This window comes from Fusarium oxysporum, chromosome VIII, assembly GCF_013085055.1.
Source record: "Fusarium oxysporum Fo47 chromosome VIII, complete sequence".
Classification (NCBI taxonomy): Eukaryota; Fungi; Ascomycota; class Sordariomycetes; order Hypocreales; family Nectriaceae; genus Fusarium; species Fusarium oxysporum.
In genome coordinates, this window is record NC_072847.1 from 2,340,515 (window position 1) to 2,356,716 (window position 16,202).

At 49.9% G+C, this 16,202-nt stretch overlaps 7 protein-coding genes across 7 annotated transcripts; 5 read left to right on the plus strand and 2 right to left on the minus strand.

Moving 5' to 3' along the window:
• The first annotated feature begins 178 nt into the window (after window positions 1–178).
• On the plus strand, window positions 179–1,700 carry FOBCDRAFT_49092 (uncharacterized protein). The gene is made up of 4 exons (XM_059612219.1): window positions 179–262; window positions 325–429; window positions 479–1,187; window positions 1,235–1,700. The coding sequence occupies exons 1-4, from the start codon at window positions 254–256 to the stop codon at window positions 1,618–1,620; spliced, it is 1,209 nt and encodes a 402-aa protein (XP_059465633.1). The 5' UTR covers window positions 179–253; the 3' UTR covers window positions 1,621–1,700.
• Window positions 1,701–1,812: 112 nt separating this feature from the next.
• On the minus strand, window positions 1,813–6,064 carry FOBCDRAFT_297366 (uncharacterized protein; the record flags this gene model as incomplete). Its single annotated transcript, XM_031188153.3, has 2 exons — window positions 5,759–6,064; window positions 1,813–5,702 (listed from the first exon to the last, which is right to left on the minus strand). Exons 1-2 carry the CDS (start codon window positions 6,027–6,029, stop codon window positions 1,813–1,815), a joined length of 4,161 nt encoding a protein of 1,386 aa, XP_031035418.2. The 5' UTR covers window positions 6,030–6,064.
• Window positions 6,065–6,438: 374 nt separating this feature from the next.
• FOBCDRAFT_188126 (4-hydroxybenzoate hexaprenyltransferase) lies at window positions 6,439–7,857 on the plus strand. Its single transcript, XM_031188152.3, has 2 exons — window positions 6,439–6,538; window positions 6,597–7,857. The coding sequence occupies exon 2, from the start codon at window positions 6,616–6,618 to the stop codon at window positions 7,831–7,833; it is 1,218 nt and encodes a 405-aa protein (XP_031035417.1). The 5' UTR covers window positions 6,439–6,538; window positions 6,597–6,615; the 3' UTR covers window positions 7,834–7,857.
• Window positions 7,858–7,962: 105 nt separating this feature from the next.
• Window positions 7,963–8,790, minus strand: FOBCDRAFT_49106 (RS23_NEUCR 40S ribosomal protein S23). The gene is made up of 2 exons (XM_031188151.3): window positions 8,334–8,790; window positions 7,963–8,271 (listed from the first exon to the last, which is right to left on the minus strand). The coding sequence occupies exons 1-2, from the start codon at window positions 8,590–8,592 to the stop codon at window positions 8,093–8,095; spliced, it is 438 nt and encodes a 145-aa protein (XP_031035416.1). The 5' UTR covers window positions 8,593–8,790; the 3' UTR covers window positions 7,963–8,092.
• Window positions 8,791–9,026: 236 nt separating this feature from the next.
• FOBCDRAFT_49117 (uncharacterized protein) lies at window positions 9,027–10,096 on the plus strand. The gene has a single exon (XM_031188150.3). It carries the CDS (start codon window positions 9,095–9,097, stop codon window positions 9,902–9,904), a length of 810 nt encoding a protein of 269 aa, XP_031035415.2. The 5' UTR covers window positions 9,027–9,094; the 3' UTR covers window positions 9,905–10,096.
• A 583-nt stretch (window positions 10,097–10,679) lies between these two features.
• Window positions 10,680–11,500, plus strand: FOBCDRAFT_322180 (uncharacterized protein). The gene is made up of 2 exons (XM_031188149.3): window positions 10,680–11,105; window positions 11,162–11,500. Exons 1-2 carry the CDS (start codon window positions 10,921–10,923, stop codon window positions 11,265–11,267), a joined length of 291 nt encoding a protein of 96 aa, XP_031035414.1. The 5' UTR covers window positions 10,680–10,920; the 3' UTR covers window positions 11,268–11,500.
• Window positions 11,501–12,374: 874 nt separating this feature from the next.
• FOBCDRAFT_252386 (uncharacterized protein) lies at window positions 12,375–16,075 on the plus strand (the record flags this gene model as incomplete). The annotated part of the gene is made up of 7 exons (XM_059610993.1): window positions 12,375–12,722; window positions 12,789–13,076; window positions 13,125–14,879; window positions 15,171–15,257; window positions 15,357–15,519; window positions 15,630–15,865; window positions 15,962–16,075. The coding sequence occupies exons 1-7, from the start codon at window positions 12,678–12,680 to the stop codon at window positions 16,073–16,075; spliced, it is 2,688 nt and encodes an 895-aa protein (XP_059465634.1). The 5' UTR covers window positions 12,375–12,677.
• Window positions 16,076–16,202: the final 127 nt, after the last annotated feature.

A 16,202-nucleotide genomic window follows, 5' to 3' on the forward strand; every position in this document is an offset into this window, starting at 1 on the left:
ACTGATACACACTTGAATATAAATCTTGATGTCGGTAGATCGTACCCAGTGAGTCATTTAATGTTTGTTGCAGCTCTAGGTTTCTGAATAAGTCAAGGATATCGCAGCACAAAGACATAATATTCCATGTCACGCTACCCTACACTCTTACGCGGGGTCAGATCATCCAGCTCAACAGCGAACATTCACAAGCCTTCACAAACCCATCGCGAGCAACGACCAAGGCTAAATTAACAAGCCGAGGCTCTTCAGAATGACCAGTGTTAGTCTCAACCCCCCAAAAAACTAGTCCACCGTAACTGATGCTGATCCCAAGGCTTGCAGCACGGCATAGCCCGCTCTGCGCGGTCACGGACAGAAGAACAGCGCCAGCAGGATCTCGTCAAGATCCAAAAGTACCGTGGTCTCGAGGACGATATACGCCAAAAGGTCAGTTCTAGCCGACCATGCAAGGGTCGTATTTCTCACGCATAAGCAGATATCCGACAACAACTACGGCACCGACACATTCCAGCTTACATCGAAGCTACTACGCCTCAACCCTGAATACTACACGATATGGAACGCCCGCAGGCGCTGTCTAATCTATGGCTTATTGTCCAAACCCTCGGCTGGATCGCTGCCCTTGAAGGAGTCGCAGAATACTTCAGCGATAGACACTCACACAGCCTCTTCCGACGCTTCATTGCCCTCCTCCTCGACCGAGATCCCGCCACGCCCCAACCCCCCGACAGCTGGGAAGACTGGTACAACGACTGATAGCGATGCCGATAGCGACGTGATACGCTCCGAACTGGGCTTCACTGTTCCCTTGCTGATGGAATTTCCCAAGTGCTACTGGATATGGAATTATCGACTATGGACGCTTGACCGCGCCATCGAAAGACTTGATGTATCTATAGCTCGGCGCATTTGGGAAGAGGAGCTAGGTCTTGTCAGCAAGATGCTCACCAAAGACCGACGAAACTTCCACGCCTGGGGCTACCGTCGCCACGTCGTAGCGCAGCTTGAGAGCCCCGTGCTCAACGGCCAGAGCCTGGTAGAGCTCGAGTTTGAGTATACCACCAAAAAGATCCATGAGGATCTGTCCAATTTCTCAGCATGGCATAACCGAAGCCAGCTCATTACAAGGCTTCTTGACGAGCGCAAAGCAGACGACGCGTCTCGGAAAGATTTACTGGATAAAGGTTTGTTTTGACCTGCACCATATGGAACAATTGCTAATCTGGATTAGAAATTGAGATTATTCGCGAAGCGCTGAATGTTGGACCGGAAGACCAGTCTTTATGGTACTATCACCAGTTCCTAGTATTGAACCTCGCAAATCCTTCATCAAGTCGCCAAATAGCACCAAACCTGACGGTGGAGGAGCGCAAGTCATACATTGATGATGAAGTAACCGAAATCAAGGATCTACTACAAGACTACAAGGACATAAAATGGATCTACGAGGCTCTCATTGAGTACGCAATCGCATTGAACCAACTCACGGGGCAGCCATTCGAGCCTGAGAGTCGAAGTGATGTGACATCTTGGTTACAGACTCTCAGGAAACTAGACCCTAAACGAAACGGACGATGGAGTAATTTGGAAAAGGACTTGGGCTTATCACAGACATGATTCTGAACCCATTAACTATCTAGTACATGTATACCATATGTCATTAGACCATGATGTAGCAATGAATTCGTTGATAACCCTTATCGCTAACCTATGAACCGAAATTTTGTGAACGCATATGCTTCAAAGTCCTCCAGCATTGGTATCAATGTGCCCGTTAAATGAAAACCCCTTACACGCTTTCTACACCCTTCAATGCCCCCTCCCACTACCCCTTGGTCTACCTCTACCTCTGCCTCTACCTCGCCCAACTCCTCGGCCTCCACGACCAGCGCCACGTCTTGCCGGAATATCCCCATCACTACCGGAATCCGATCCTGACACAGACACTGAATCACTCATATCTGCTTCCGAATCTGTATCACCAATTCTGACAACTGTCGGCTGTGGAGGTCGCCGAACTGGTGGTGGTGGCGAAGGGCTGCGCGAGCTTTCGTTATGGGCCGAGGATTGAGAGGGTGATCTATTGCCGAGATATTCACTGTGCTGACTCAGACTACGAGCAGCCTCCTTCGGCTCTTCTGCTGTCGGCTCATCCATTACCGCCAGAGGAGTCTTGAAGGTTGGCGCGGGTGTGGACGCCCCTGACTGTGCTGCAGTCACATTGGCCGAAGCAGTTGTGGATTTGCGTTTGCCTATCTTGAACTTCTTCCCCTTAAGTGCCATTCGTTCAGCCATAGACATAAGCTGCGTTCCTCCGTTACCCGATTTGGGCGGCGGTGGAGATACAGAATCCCGAGTAGATCCGTTATCAACGCCCTCTGATCGTCGAGTACGGCGAGCACTTCGCGAGGCTCGATCCTCAAGGTTGCCTGATGTTGACCGGGCGTCTTCTTCTGAAGGGTCTACAGCAGATGATCCCACTGTAATGGTGGTTACCTCGGATTTTCTAGGCCTTCCTCGGCGTCGGGGTTGAGGAGGCCCTGCTATAGCCTCCGAAGGAGCCGTACGGAGCTCGGCAGCTAGCTGTGCTTCTAGTTCGCCAATCATTCTCTCGTGCTCGGCGTCACTGTCGTCGCCTTGGGTTTGGATGGACTCGTCAGCGAATTCGTTTGAATCATCCGCGGCTAAAACTTGAGACAAGCGTGACTTTCGAGGTCGACCCTTGGGCCAACCTCTCTGGCCGCCTGTTGGCTTCTTGGAAGAACTAGCTGGCGTAGATTGGGAGGAAGCAGATGCATTCTTAGGGGGACGACCACGGCGTTTAGAGGGAGTCTTGGTCTCAAGGACAGACTCAGGGTCTTTTCCAATGGAGGGTTGCGGTGCGGGGGATGATGTCCCGAATAAGGCACGAACTGCGTCAGCAGCCATATCAACAGCCGACTTCTTCTCTCCCTGTGCGCCGACAGCGGGTGTTTTAGGCCTTGTCGCTTGCGTGCGCTCTTCCTCGAACTCATCTGAGTCGACGTCCGCCTCCACATATGATGCTATGGGTTTGGCGTGTCGAAGTTCGGGCTCATTTGCATCAAACAGCAACTGACCCCGTTTCTTAGATGGGACTGGAGCCGCAGCCGGAGCCGGAGCCGGGCCTGGAGCTGGGGTTTCATCTGGTATGTTCTGGGGGCCGTCTGTTCCAGTGTCTTGTGCAGTGCTCGGGTCCCTTGTATCTTGGCCAGGCTGATCCATGGCAGCCTCAGGGGCAGCTGGCGGCCCATTGAACAACGCAGGGTCCATGCTATCCAGAAAATCTGCTTCTGGCTCTGCCGCGAGACGAGGCTTCTTGTGGTGGGACTTGCCAACAACAAAATCGGGATCCTCGTTTTCTCGTTTGGCCTTTCTCTTGGCTGCGCGGATAGACTTCTTGACAAACTCAGGGATGTCTGGCTCGGACGGTCGTATGGCTTCCTCAGATGGAGCCTGGAAAGGATCAAAGAGAATCTTGTCGGGTGTATCGTCTGGTTCATAGTATCCCATACCAATGCGCTGTCGTGCCACCAGTGAAGGATCAGGGTAGAGGGAGGTATCAGCGTCTTCAGCCTGTGACATGTCCATCGCCATGGACTGATCGGCCAGTCCAGTATTCTCTTCATGGTATGGTGGATATGGCCCTTCCATGGTGGTATCAGCCATAGACTGGTCGCCTTGACCAAGAACATGACTCTGATCTCCGTAGCCGTTCATGCCAGGTACGTGCATACCGCTAGGAGGATCATGCTCTGCGTCTTGCATGGAGTCATCTGCTTCATCCTGCTCGGGAATATCTTGTGCCTTGGCATTATCGGCCTGCTCTCTTAACCTCTTCATCCGTCTGCTGTCCTTGCTGCGACTTTCCTCTCCAGCAGCCTTCAACCATGAGAGGTTGTGGACTCGGAAGTCGACAAGTGCTTCCACACTTCGATCATCGGCAATCGGGCGGGTATCATGTCCCAGCAGAGTGTTCTTTGGTGTATAGGGGTCTGTATGTCCTTGGCGGCGACAGTGGCCACAATTGCATATACCTAAGCACTTTGGACATTGCCATTGCTCATCCTCAAGCACTTTCTGCGGCAACATATCAAAAGCTCGATAAAGAACGCCATAACAATAGGATTCGGTGCAGCCAGGGTTGGTGCATTGGTGTACTCGGTAGGCATAGTCCTTGTGACAACAGACGTGGCATCTCCTAAGCTCTCCCTTCTTCTTCTTGCGTTTGTACTTCTTCTTTGGCTTTCCTTCGCTATCGACCTCGGGCTCCGACTCGCTTGGTGTAATTTCGCGTTCTGGCTGAGTGATGTCTTTCCAGGGTCGTCTTCTCAAGGCTTCTTGGCAAATTTGTGCCAAGGACTTCTTTCCTGAACGCTGTCTGGCGATCTCCACGGGCTGAGGCGAGGTTTCAAAGTCAACAAATCCGTCGTTCTTGATAATCATTGAACGCCAATCCTCGTAGTTATTGACCAAGTCAGCCCAAGACCATTGCTCACACCATTGAAGACCCGAAAGGCAGGCACAAGACCGTCCCATGGCGTAGCATTCCATGCAAACGTCATAAGTATCCTCATCGCCGTTTATTAGCGTCCGAGTACAATGTTTGCATGTCAAAAACCGGTTGAAGATATTTGAACGGCAATATGAGCATGTGATGTACGAGTCAAACTCGATGAACTCGACCTCCTTCTCCTTGTGTGCGAACATTTCATCAATGAGAATCTCAGTAAACAGACAGAATAGCTTCTTAAAGTCACCCGCAAGCTGTCTAGCACGAGGTGAGCTCCTGAGAATGTCTTGACCAACTCCTATGAAACTTATCGAAGTCATCTCTGCATCCTCCTCCAGTTTCTGAAGTTGGCGATAGTACTTCTGTAGAGTGAAGAAAATGATGGCCTTGTTCTTATACTGTTCGTCGCGACAGACAAGACGAGCCTTCGGCAGGGCTTCGTGCAACGCCAACTCTAGGGTCTCGGCAGTCGTGCGATTCCATGCTACTTTTATGGTTCGAGTACCACGATTCCAAACTTGATGTGCTGCCAAGGGCGGAATGAGGATGAAGTCACCGACTCGCTGTTCAACTACATATACATCGAAGGGTGCTTTCTTCCATGCATTGATTTGAGCAAAGTGTTTCTCAATCTCAATATCGTGTCCCAGCATGGAGAGAAAGTATTCTCGAACGACCTCGCGATCCTTGCTTTCCGTCATGAACCAGATGGAGCTTCCTGGTTTCTCGCCCTTCTCGTCCTCTGATGCTTCTACCATGATATTTTGACCTAAAGATGCACACATCTCACGATGAGCTGGGGTAAATGTGCCTTCGTGTCCAATGTAGCACATAAGATTTTGGGCTCGCATTTCTTCTGGTAAGCTCGACATCAAATCACCAGCTGGTGCTGCAGCAGCCTCATCGCGGAAGGCGTCTTCCTTTTTTTGCGAGCCACCGGCTTCGCTGGCGTTCTCATTTAGGTAGAATAGGTTCGGATGGATGACCTTTTGTAGTGCATCGTGCCACTCGGGAGGACAGTCAATGTCTTTCAAGTAAAGGCGCTGACGGCGCTCGTCTCTGAAATTTGTAGGTGTCCATTGATTCGCCAATTGTCGCATCGATCGTAGGTAATGCCCCATCGTCATAGGAATATCCGAACCCGCATTGATGTCTCTCACATTTTCCTCTGTTTAACATATGGTCAGTAAGCTTTCGATGGTCATCTGAGAAGAGTTGACCTACGTTGCTTATCATACGTCTCCTCCAGCCAACGGACATCGAAAAGCCCCTTTGGTAGAACACCATCCCATCCATCAATGACCAGGGGTTTGCCACCAGCGATGACGTGAATCAACACCAGCTTCTCAAACTCTTGTTGTCCAAGATTGCGTATTTGGGTTCTTGACACACGCTGAACCCATTTGAAATTCGGGGTCTTGTCGACCAAGCCATACAAGTCCAGATCAGGCGGGATAGGATCGAATTTGGCCTGCGGGTGCAGTGAAGTCGGCATCTTGCCGAGCTTCGAGAATCATACGCGCGAAGCTGTAGTGGGGTTTCGCTCGAGAAAGGAATGTCGTCGGTCGCAAAGAACGGGAAGTCTCGAAAATTCGTATGCGTGAAATCAGGCCGAAAAGCCGTTCGTTTCGCAAATCGCCCCCATTGAGTACGAAAATAGCGACAACGATACTGTAAACGACGATAGGTTTTTGGGGGAGGTTACAAACCCTAGGCGAATGGATGAAGGCGCGTCAGAAGCTCAGGCGTTGAATTGTAGAATGCGCAACCAATCAAAGGTGCTTACGCAGAAACAGATAGCGAGCCATGGGGGCACGTGATAGATCACTTGCCGATCTTGCGCTAACAAGCTCGGCCAATTCGCTTCACTGCTTCGTGAGCTTTGGTGACAAGGATCCTAAAGTTTATAAGATTCATATTTTTGGATCGAGAGTTTTCGATTTGAACTCTGGTGGGCTGCCATTGAGGTCTGACGTGACCAAGAGTCCTTTACAGAGCTTCGTAGTAAGTCAAATATGAAATTTTTATAAAATCCTAGTTCAAATTCTCATGATCCTAGTAGGTCTGTAGACTGTAATCTCATGAGATTAAGTGCGCTCCCCCGGGCTTCGGCCTGGGCTCAGTGTCGAGGAATCTCAGGTCAGGCTCTGAAAGTCCCAAGACAACTACAGACACGACCTTCACTCATTCGTGCTTGTCAAGGCTTGAGACAACCATGGCATCGTAATCAGCGAGCAGTTGGGTTTCACGAGGCCAAACCTCGATCTTTGCCTCTGGTCACCCAGGATTTGGACTCACCATCAGCTCCCACGGCACCGGCACCTTATAAGCCACCTGAGACGGGACTGTTATCGAAACTCCCAGCCTCGTGGGTTCCTTATGCTGAGCTGATTCGACTTGATAAGCCCGCTGGAACCTATTATTTGTTCTTCCCATGTCTCTTTTCTACTCTCATGGCTGCCCCAATGGCTATGCCAATGGCAACTCCAGGCTCTGTTATTGGAACATCGCTCCTTTTCTTCTCTGGAGCTCTCATCATGAGAGGTGCTGGATGTACTATCAATGATCTATGGGACCGTAACCTCGATCCTCATGTCTCAAGAACTCGACTTAGGCCGATTGCTCGTGGTGCGATCACACCGTTCAAAGGACTTGTCTACACTGGGGTTCAACTGTTTGCCGGCCTTGGGATATTGCTCCAATTTCCCCTGCCTTGCCTCTTTTACGGCGTCCCCAGCTTGCTCCTGGTAGCCAGCTATCCTTTGGCCAAGAGAGTTACTTACTACCCTCAAGCAGTTCTCGGCCTCACCTTCTCGTGGGGCGCCATCATGGGTTTCCCGGCTCTTGGAATCGATCTGCTGTCACATACCCCAGCCTTGACTGCTGCAGCCTGCCTCTATGCTTCAAATATTGCATGGACAATATTATACGACATGATCTACGCTCATATGGACATCAAGGACGACGTCAAGGCGGGAATCAAGAGCATTGCACTGAAACATGATGCTGAGACTAAGCAAGTGCTGACAGGATTGGCTGCTGTACAAATCTCTCTTTTGGCTGCTGCCGGATTTGCAGCTGGTGCTGGCCCGGCGTTCTTTGTCGGGAGCTGTGGAGGAGCTATGGTCACGCTTGGTATCATGATTAAGCGGGTCAATCTGAAGGATGTCAAGGATTGTTGGTGGTGGTTCATTAACGGGTGTTGGATCACCGGTGGTGTGATCAGCCTGGGCCTGGCTGCAGACTACACTATCAGATATGTCCAGGGACCTCAGGACGAGGTCAAGTCGGAGAACTGAAGGCCAGAGGGTATTGAAGCATGTAAAACAATTGTACAATAATGTCATCATACACGGAGATATGGGTTCAGACCCCAAAAAATCCACCTCACGCGGCGTGCACATCGTTGTTTGTTCGTCGAAGACTTTGTGATCTATTTTCCCTTTTTCAGACCTCGTCTCCCATGATCAGATCCCTAACCAGTAATGCCGATGCAAGCAATCCGAATAGACTCCACGTGTCGAAATATGACTTTGTTTCCATCCACGAGCCCTTCGCTTAAGAACGGGGCTTCTCCTTCTTCTCCTTCCACAGAGCGAGCAGACCGACACCAGAGACCTTGACGACCTTGAATCGAACACCGGGAATATCACCCTTGGCCTTGCCCTTGCGACCGAAACCAGCCAGGAGGACCTCGTCGTTCTCGTCCACGAAGTTCAAGCAACCGTCATTGGGGACTAGAAATCAATGTTAGTTTGACCGGTCCTTCATCTTTCGTAGCATCTGGGGTTCGTCGTACCGAAGGCAGTGACCTTCTTTCCGTTCTTGATAAGCTGAACACGGACACACTTTCGGATAGCGGAGTTGGGCTGCTTGGCCTCGACACCGACCTTCTCGAGGACGATGCCCTTGGCGTGGGAGGAACCACCGAAGGGAGAGGACTTATAGGCGGTACCGAGGGCACGCTTCTTGTAGGCGAGATCGGCCCATTTCTGGTCCTTTCGGTTCGTTCGCAGCTTGCGGGCGGCGTTAAGACCACGGGGTTTGCCTCCAGCCATTTTTGCTTCAAAGAAAGTCGTTAGTCGATTGTCGATTCGAAAAACTCGAGCGCGAGCGTATAGAGCTGAGGGGATGTCTTTGTGTTGGGTTGGATGGCTAGTACCTACCGGATCTGTCTGTGTATCGACGACGGGATGGTGATGGTAATTTGCGGAGGCGACGAAAACTTGGGAAGGAACGACCAACGAAAATTCCAGGTAGGGTTTGGTGGCCCTAGGAAGAAGGTGCGACCTGTGTGTGGAAGAGGCAGGCGAAAGATCACGTGATGCCAAGAACTGCCCCACAGGAACTTGGCGATGGACTGAATCATTCAATGGAAGTTCGAGTTGCGGGTCGTACAGTAATAACGGGCCCATCAACACTCTTTACACTGTCCTCAACTCCCTCAGCCTTAGCGTCAAGAGCGTCAATGCTCAATTGATATCGGTCTGGAATGAAGCAAACTGTATTATTCTATTGTACATATTAATATCAGCCAATCGAGAAATCTCTTTGGTCATTATGTCTCATCTAACACGACCTCTGAGCCGACAACGAGATCCTCCTCCCTCTTTATTCCTTCATCCATCTCCATCAGCATCAAATGTCTCCTTACCAAATGCACCGCCGCCAACCGTCCCTTTCATAGGGCAGTCAAACTTACGGCCTAACGCCGAGCGTGCTCCATCTGTTAGATCTGGACGGTCCGGAGCTGTAGTTTCTCATCATCGAGCTGGACTATTTCCAGCAGAGAGCACTCGCGCGACAGGTGACCGTACTGACCTCTTATGGTCCGAAATGCAAGCGACATTGGAAGAAGTCGAGCTCTCAGCTTCTGGGGGCACTCACGTGTTTGGCCCAGATCATGACCGCAAGCTAGCTGACTTGAGAGCCGCTCAAATTGCCCTCGCTCAAGCCTGGGCCAGAAGTGAAGCAGATGATGTTATAGACACAGCCCAGCTCGAAACTGTAGGGTCTGTAACTGGATCTGAAGTTCGAAACATGAAGGGTGCGCTCGGCGATAACTCCAAGTCTGGTCCTGACGGCACAGAGAAGAGTGCCGTTGGAAGCAGCAGTATATCGCGACCGAACAGCAGCGGCACAGGAGTTGAGAGATTGGGTCACAAGCTCGAGGAAGAGACAGAAGTGGATATCCTCCTCGCAAGGAAACGACGAGAAGCCAACGATCGGTATTTCCAGAGAGTCAACCAAGGTGTGATCGACGTTGTAACCCGGCTTGAAGATGTCGCAGTGGCTATGAGAGCTGTTGAACAGGAAAGCAAGGAAGTTTGGAGCGAGAACGATAGTGTTCCCGGTGCCTCGAGGACATGATCGTGTCATACAGGTGATTTCGGCATTTCCAGCTCGGCGTTGACAGGAGTTAGGCGATATTTACTCGGCATTTATGGCGTTTCACAATTTTGAGACAAACTCTTGGGATATTTTCAGACATGCTTTTCTAGAATATCGTCATATCAAGAATACTTTTACTTACGTTGTTGTTGGCATGTTCCTGAATCCTATTCGGCGGAGAAGATCTTCGTGGCTTCGACTTACACCAAGATGGGATGTGGAGACTATTATAGGGAAGGCGAACTACCAATCAATCCAATGACGACAAGAGGGCTGTCCAGATACAAACTCCGTCATCGCTGCGTTCTTGATTTGATATCCGCAAAGACTATCTTCTTTAGAGCATGACTTAAAAAGTAGCATGTCTTGCATTGTGGTTGCAAGTCCAAGGCGAGCTGAGGGAACGTCATTGCTCGCCTGTCCCTCGATACATATAGGACCGAAAGAGTTGAGATTTTCGGCATATGAACAAAGAGGCCATATCTATCTTGGACTCATGATCTTTTGTCCTGCCATTTACGTCGTTGTCCGTCTATTGGCCGTTTCCGTGGTTAGACAATTGTCTTGCCTAGTTCAGGTACCCTCATTCTCGACAACGCGATTGGAAGAGTGGAGTGGACGACCTGCCCGATTAGGTTATTGGTCAGCGCGCCATGTGGCACACTGCTTTAAATTCGCTTCAGTGGAGTGATGCAGACCCCAGAGCATCCATGGCGCATGGTCAGTGGGCTTCGATTCCATTCAGTGCAGTGCGTCAGGTCCCTTCGGATCTTCCGCCCCAAGAAGAGGCCTAGGCCTGCCCATGCCAACTCGCCCCAGGCCATATAAAGTCTCAGCCCGTCCCAGCCCATCTCCGTCACCCTCTGCATTGACGCTACGAGCATTTGAGCATCATCCAACGCATTCAACATCGATTAAACCTTTATCGCAACAACCGCCGAATCCATCATCAATAAATTTCTGTCGTCAACTTTATCGCCGATACCGCTATCAACATGAGATTCCTTCCCTTTGTCGCCGCCGCTCTCGCGGTTGTCCCAGGCGCCCTGGCTGTTGATCAAAAGAAGTCGGCTATTGTCTGGTTCGAGGACGAGTCTACCCCTGACAGCATCGTCGATGAGTGCAAAAACGCCCTCATTAAGGCTGGTGGAAAGATCACTCATGTTTACTCCATCATCAAGTGCGCATACTCCGCCTTTTGGCACTCTGACAATTCGATACTAACCAGTTGACTAGGGGCTTCTCCGTCATCGCACCCGAGAAGGCTCTCGAGATCGTCCAGGTCAACCACGAGAACCATCAGATTCGGGTTGAGAAGGACGAAGTTGTTACAACGGACTAGAGGTGCCAGGGGTAATACGAAAATGATGATGTAAAGACGACGGGACAACAGCATGCCTTTGAAATGAACTGACCGGGGTTTCACGGCAGTGTTGGGATAGTGATATCCTTTGTTTGGGCGTTATAGGATAGGAGCCTCGGTATTGTCTGGAAGAGAACACTCGTTACGAGATTCAATGAGCTCAATATTATTACAAAACCTCTCCCAGGTGGAATAGAACTTTTGTTATTCAACATATCCGCGGCTGCTTGTGATGTTAGGCATATGATAGGCATCAACTCGAAACACATGTTCAACAGCTGTCAATGCGAAATACCTAAGCCAGTACAGCTCCACCGAGTTGATAACATGGGAGTGACAGAACCCAGCTATTTTGGCCTATGCTCCTCTGGAGTGCCATATTTTGACTACTGAATAGCGCCTTCATGAACCCTTGTTCTATTGGTGTGCTGATATGTTCAATCTATCATCCTTTTGGGTTCAGGGGTCCAGATTGGTTGAAGCATAATGTATCTATTAAGGCTGAACATCATGTCGCGCCCCCATGAACATCCCGCACCTACACATCACGACACCCCCACTAACGAGTATGGAGATGCGTCATTGTAGTTTGTCAGTGTATTGATCTTATTGTTGTTGTTGTTGTGTATGTCGACCGTTCAAGACAATTTCAGGCCGCGCAGCCACGCTTTCTGTATCTTATTCCGGTATTCGTACACTTCTGCGACGAAGAATGCCTCAGATGCCACTCCTTACATCGGGTGTCATTAGGTACGCCACAACGCCACAGTTGACATCCAGCAACATTGAATTCGACGATTCACTAACATTCGATCACCTTAACTTCATATTGGTAGACGGGCGAGGTATGTCGAGAGAGAACTATGCGTGACTCATGACCATTATACCCCAACACTAGACAAATTAACATCCCTACAGTACTTTCGTTAGTTGCTGAGCCTCGAAATTGCTTCTATAAATCCTAAAGTTTTGGCTGGCCCATCTGACAGACTAAGCACGCTATTCGAACTTCCCGTGGGCCCCTACGCTGTTACCCCTGTCAAATCGATAAGCCCACCCGACCGCATAGCTCAAGCCAACAAGGGCCCAATGTCGCCGAAACGTTGAAGAACAATGCTCCCTCTAACCTTGAGTTCGCACTGAACACTCACACGACAATCACTGAACAATGGAACGACCGATCTTGATCTCCTCATAACAGCTCCTTTTAAAACCCTCGAATCCCATTCCGACATGCCGTCGAATGCCTCGAAAATCATTACCCCTGCTACGAGACACGCGACGCAACTCCCTATAATTCCACCATCATTATCACTCCCGACGGCGACGACCTGATCGACTTCTTTACTCACTAATATTTGGCTCCGGCCGCACAATACTTAGTACACGATGCCAGGCTATAGTGCTAACGCGCAGGCTGCGCTTATAAAAGCCGTAAGTGTCTTCGAGGAAGAGCCCTCACCGTCTTCTAGCTCCAATCTGACCGAAGATGCCCCTCAGATCAAACGAGTCTTCGAGCCGAAACGCATGGTAGAATCAGTCGAGGACCTCATCGACGGTGTCACCCTTGGTCTAATTTTACATCAACTGGATCCTAGCTTTGACACGTCCGCCCTCGAGACAAATTCCAATACATCCCGCTACTTGACAAACAAGCGCAACATTCAGAGCATCTACAAGGGTCTCTTCCGCTACATTCGACGAGCAGTTCCTGAGCTTGCTTGTCAGGCAAAGAAGTTCGACTACCATGCAATCGCCGAGAATCCTGATGCTCAAGGCATCAGTCAGGTAAATCTCTCTTCTGTACAGTCATGGTGCGTACGGCTAACTCTACAGCTATTGGCTGTCATGTTGGGAGTGGCCGCACTAGGCCCCGAAGCCCAGCATTATATTCCTCGGATAACAGGTCTCGACAAACATACTCAGGCAGAGATTATGCAAATAATCCAGACAATACAACAGGATATCAACAGCTCACAAGGCGACGACGATGTGGATGAAGCCATCGACGCTGTTATGGAGGCGCGAGACATCGATCTACTCGTTGAAGAGCAGAATGCAGCCTTGCGGTCACAACTTGACTTAACAAAGAGACAGCTGTCAGATTATATCACCAGGCTTGATCATTTACAAACAAGTCACGAGGAGCTCCGGTTTGATAAAGAGAAGAACGACCGGGAACTGGAGGTCTTGCGGAAGGCCACTATAGATGGTGCTAACAATGCCGAGATGATCAAGAACCTAGAGATTCAGGTGCATGACCAGATGGAACTCATTGCTAGACATGAGGAAACAATACGAAGAGACGAGCGCATCAAGTCGCAACTTGAAGCTGAAGTCCTCAAATTGACAGAAAAATGTAAAGAGGCAGAAGAGCTTCGCGACCAAGCAACGGAATGGAAACACAAAGCTGAGGATCTTGAGAAGAAAGCCAATACTGCAGAGCGGTATAAGCAGAAACTCGAGTCCCAGCAACATCTCGTCAAGGAGGTGCAAAATCTACAGTATGAGAAGACAGAGTTACAAGACCAGATTAAAATCCTGCTGGAAGACCAAGATAGGGGGACTCGTACGAGGAAAGCAGAGGATGAGTTAACCAAGATGATTACTCAGTCCGAGCAACATCTTTGGGACGAACGCAGCCAAAAGAACCAGCTGATGAAGGACATCGCAGCACTGGAGGACGAGGTGATTCGTTTGAGGGCACGTCAAAGCCACGATGAGAACTTCATCAAGGATCTCCAGGAGCAACTAGAGAGCGGAGGAGCCGCACAAAGTGCAGAACCCGGCGCGTTAGGTGTGGCAGGAAATCTCGAGGATGAACTTAACGATGCAGCTACCGAGGACGGCCAACCTAGCCAAGTTAACCTACCCCTAGAACTATCTCGCCTAAAGGCCGAGAACGATTTGTTGCGTAGCACAGTCGGTTCTGGGGATACTGCGCCGCTACGCCGAGAGCTGGACGAAGAGAAGCGACAACGTGCTCACCTTCAAAAGAACTATAACGACATTTTCGAAAAGCATGCTGTTTTGCATGATCAAATGGAGGCTCTGATCAACAACATGACCGGCGAAGGGTTAGTCAAAGCAATTGATGAAGCCGATGCTCCTGATGGGAATCACATACTTACTTCGGATTACTACAGGACCAAGGCCTTTCTCAACATTAAGCAGTCATTATTGCAGTGCGAATTCGAACTCGAACAGTCGAAGAAGAGGGAGAAGGACCTCTCCGTTCAGGTGGCAGATCAAGGCCGCGAACTTCTTGCTGCTAAGGCTCAGCTCTCGGCTCTTGACAAAGAGGGGGCAGATGCTCTTAAGGAGCTCAAGAGCGCTGATGTTACCATCATCTCATCCCTCAAGTCTGAGCTCGACTACACAAGAGAGCAGCTCAGCTATACCATTGCTGAACGAGATGCGCAGCAAACCCAGCTTGTCGATGCTCTCCTTACCAAGGATAAGCTACGTAAGGAGGTTGAAGAGGGCCGGGAGCTGCAAGACATCAATGGCACAGGCGATGCACCACCTGACCCCAGCAAGAAGGGCGAGCTGATTGAGAAGCTGCGTGCCCGCCTCAGAGAAATCCGCGAGGTGAGTCCATTTTTTGATGCAATTATTAATGGTGATGGGGAAGACCCAGTGGTCCCAGACAAAGATAGCCAGACGTCGTTAGAAGACGATGCCGCTTGGCCTTTGAATACCACATTTGCAGATGGTGGACCGAGTTCATTGCTAGATCCCATTGGGACTGAGATCCCGAGACCTGCTTCTGCACTGCTACCCCTGCGTCCCCTCCAGCGAGGGCAAGTAGGGGAGCTAGAGGGACCTATTGATATGCATGCGCAATCCGGTAGATTGAGTTGGCTGACAGATATGTTCTAGCAACTTGAACGATCAGAGACGGACAGGATCGACCTACAACGTAAACTCAAGGCTGCACACGATGGGGAGGCCGTGGCTGCACAAAAGGTACGTTTTATTTCTTCTTGTATATATAGTAACATCATCTGTTTTCATCATGTTTTTCTTGCTGTGACTGAAACCTGTACTGATTATCCGTGACTCAAGGCCGCGAGCGATCAAATTATCCGGAACCTTGAAAGAGAGAACGCTCTCATCTCATCAGCATGGTATGATCTTACGAGCCGGCTTCAGAGCAACCATGTCGTTTTGCAAAGGCGGCACGAAGCTCCGCGGAGCTGGCTTAACAAGCAGAGGCAGATGGTCAATGGTCAGTTGCGCTTCCGCGACTCGCTCTACCTCTACTGACCTTCCCCTGTCAGCGACCCCGAAGCGATAGGTACTCGCGGGGTGAGAAATCCCTTGCTATTTTATGATAAGACTCAACGAATTACGCTCTCAAGTTGTGTGACATAACTCTTACTACCTACCTTACCAAACGCCAGTCTCTCCCTCGACGTATTCACTCCCACCCATACTGGCTTATTTTACCCGGCCCTCAAGATTGCCCCTTATCCTTTCTTGATCCCGACATTCTCATAATTGCCGACACCGCCTTGGAAATCAGGGTGTCGTATTTTCCTCTTTCTATTTTTGAAGCATTGCGAGGGAGCTTGGTGTGTTCCTTAAAAACGGGCGTACTTGCTTGGTAGACTGGTGGCTAGGAGGAGAATTTCTGCATTCAAACAGAATGCTTTCAATGATATCATTAGTATAGATGTTATGCCGAGGAGTCCTATATAGGGCTCCAAATGCGTTTCAATAGAGACTCAGGCCAAATATTGCAGAGTCATAGTTTGATCAATATTGAAACTGAGGTTGTGTAAGTCGATTCTAGGACTATGATCTGGGTAGGGGGTTCTAGTCTATGTGAGACTAAGCCCATAACTGTGCCATGTATATTTTGAGGAGGACGATATGTCGTCAAAACATAGCCTCATTTGCATTCCATCT

Bases quoted from the DNA above. Each gene is read 5' to 3' on its own strand.
- FOBCDRAFT_49092 (XM_059612219.1), top strand. The intron at 430-478 runs GTCAGTTCTAGC...ACGCATAAGCAG, and splicing joins AGGACGATATACGCCAAAAG to ATATCCGACAACAACTACGG. The intron at 1,188-1,234 runs GTTTGTTTTGAC...AATCTGGATTAG, and splicing joins GAAAGATTTACTGGATAAAG to AAATTGAGATTATTCGCGAA.
- FOBCDRAFT_188126 (XM_031188152.3), top strand. From the start codon at position 6,616: ATGAGATTAAGTGCGCTCCCCCGGGCTTCGGCCTGGGCTCAGTGTCGA.
- FOBCDRAFT_49106 (XM_031188151.3), bottom strand. From the start codon at position 8,592: ATGGCTGGAGGCAAACCCCGTGGTCTTAACGCCGCCCGCAAGCTGCGA. The intron at 8,272-8,333 runs GTACGACGAACC...ATTGATTTCTAG, and splicing joins AAAGAAGGTCACTGCCTTCG to TCCCCAATGACGGTTGCTTG.
- FOBCDRAFT_49117 (XM_031188150.3), top strand. From the start codon at position 9,095: ATGTCTCATCTAACACGACCTCTGAGCCGACAACGAGATCCTCCTCCC.
- FOBCDRAFT_322180 (XM_031188149.3), top strand. From the start codon at position 10,921: ATGAGATTCCTTCCCTTTGTCGCCGCCGCTCTCGCGGTTGTCCCAGGC. The intron at 11,106-11,161 runs GTGCGCATACTC...CCAGTTGACTAG, and splicing joins CATGTTTACTCCATCATCAA to GGGCTTCTCCGTCATCGCAC.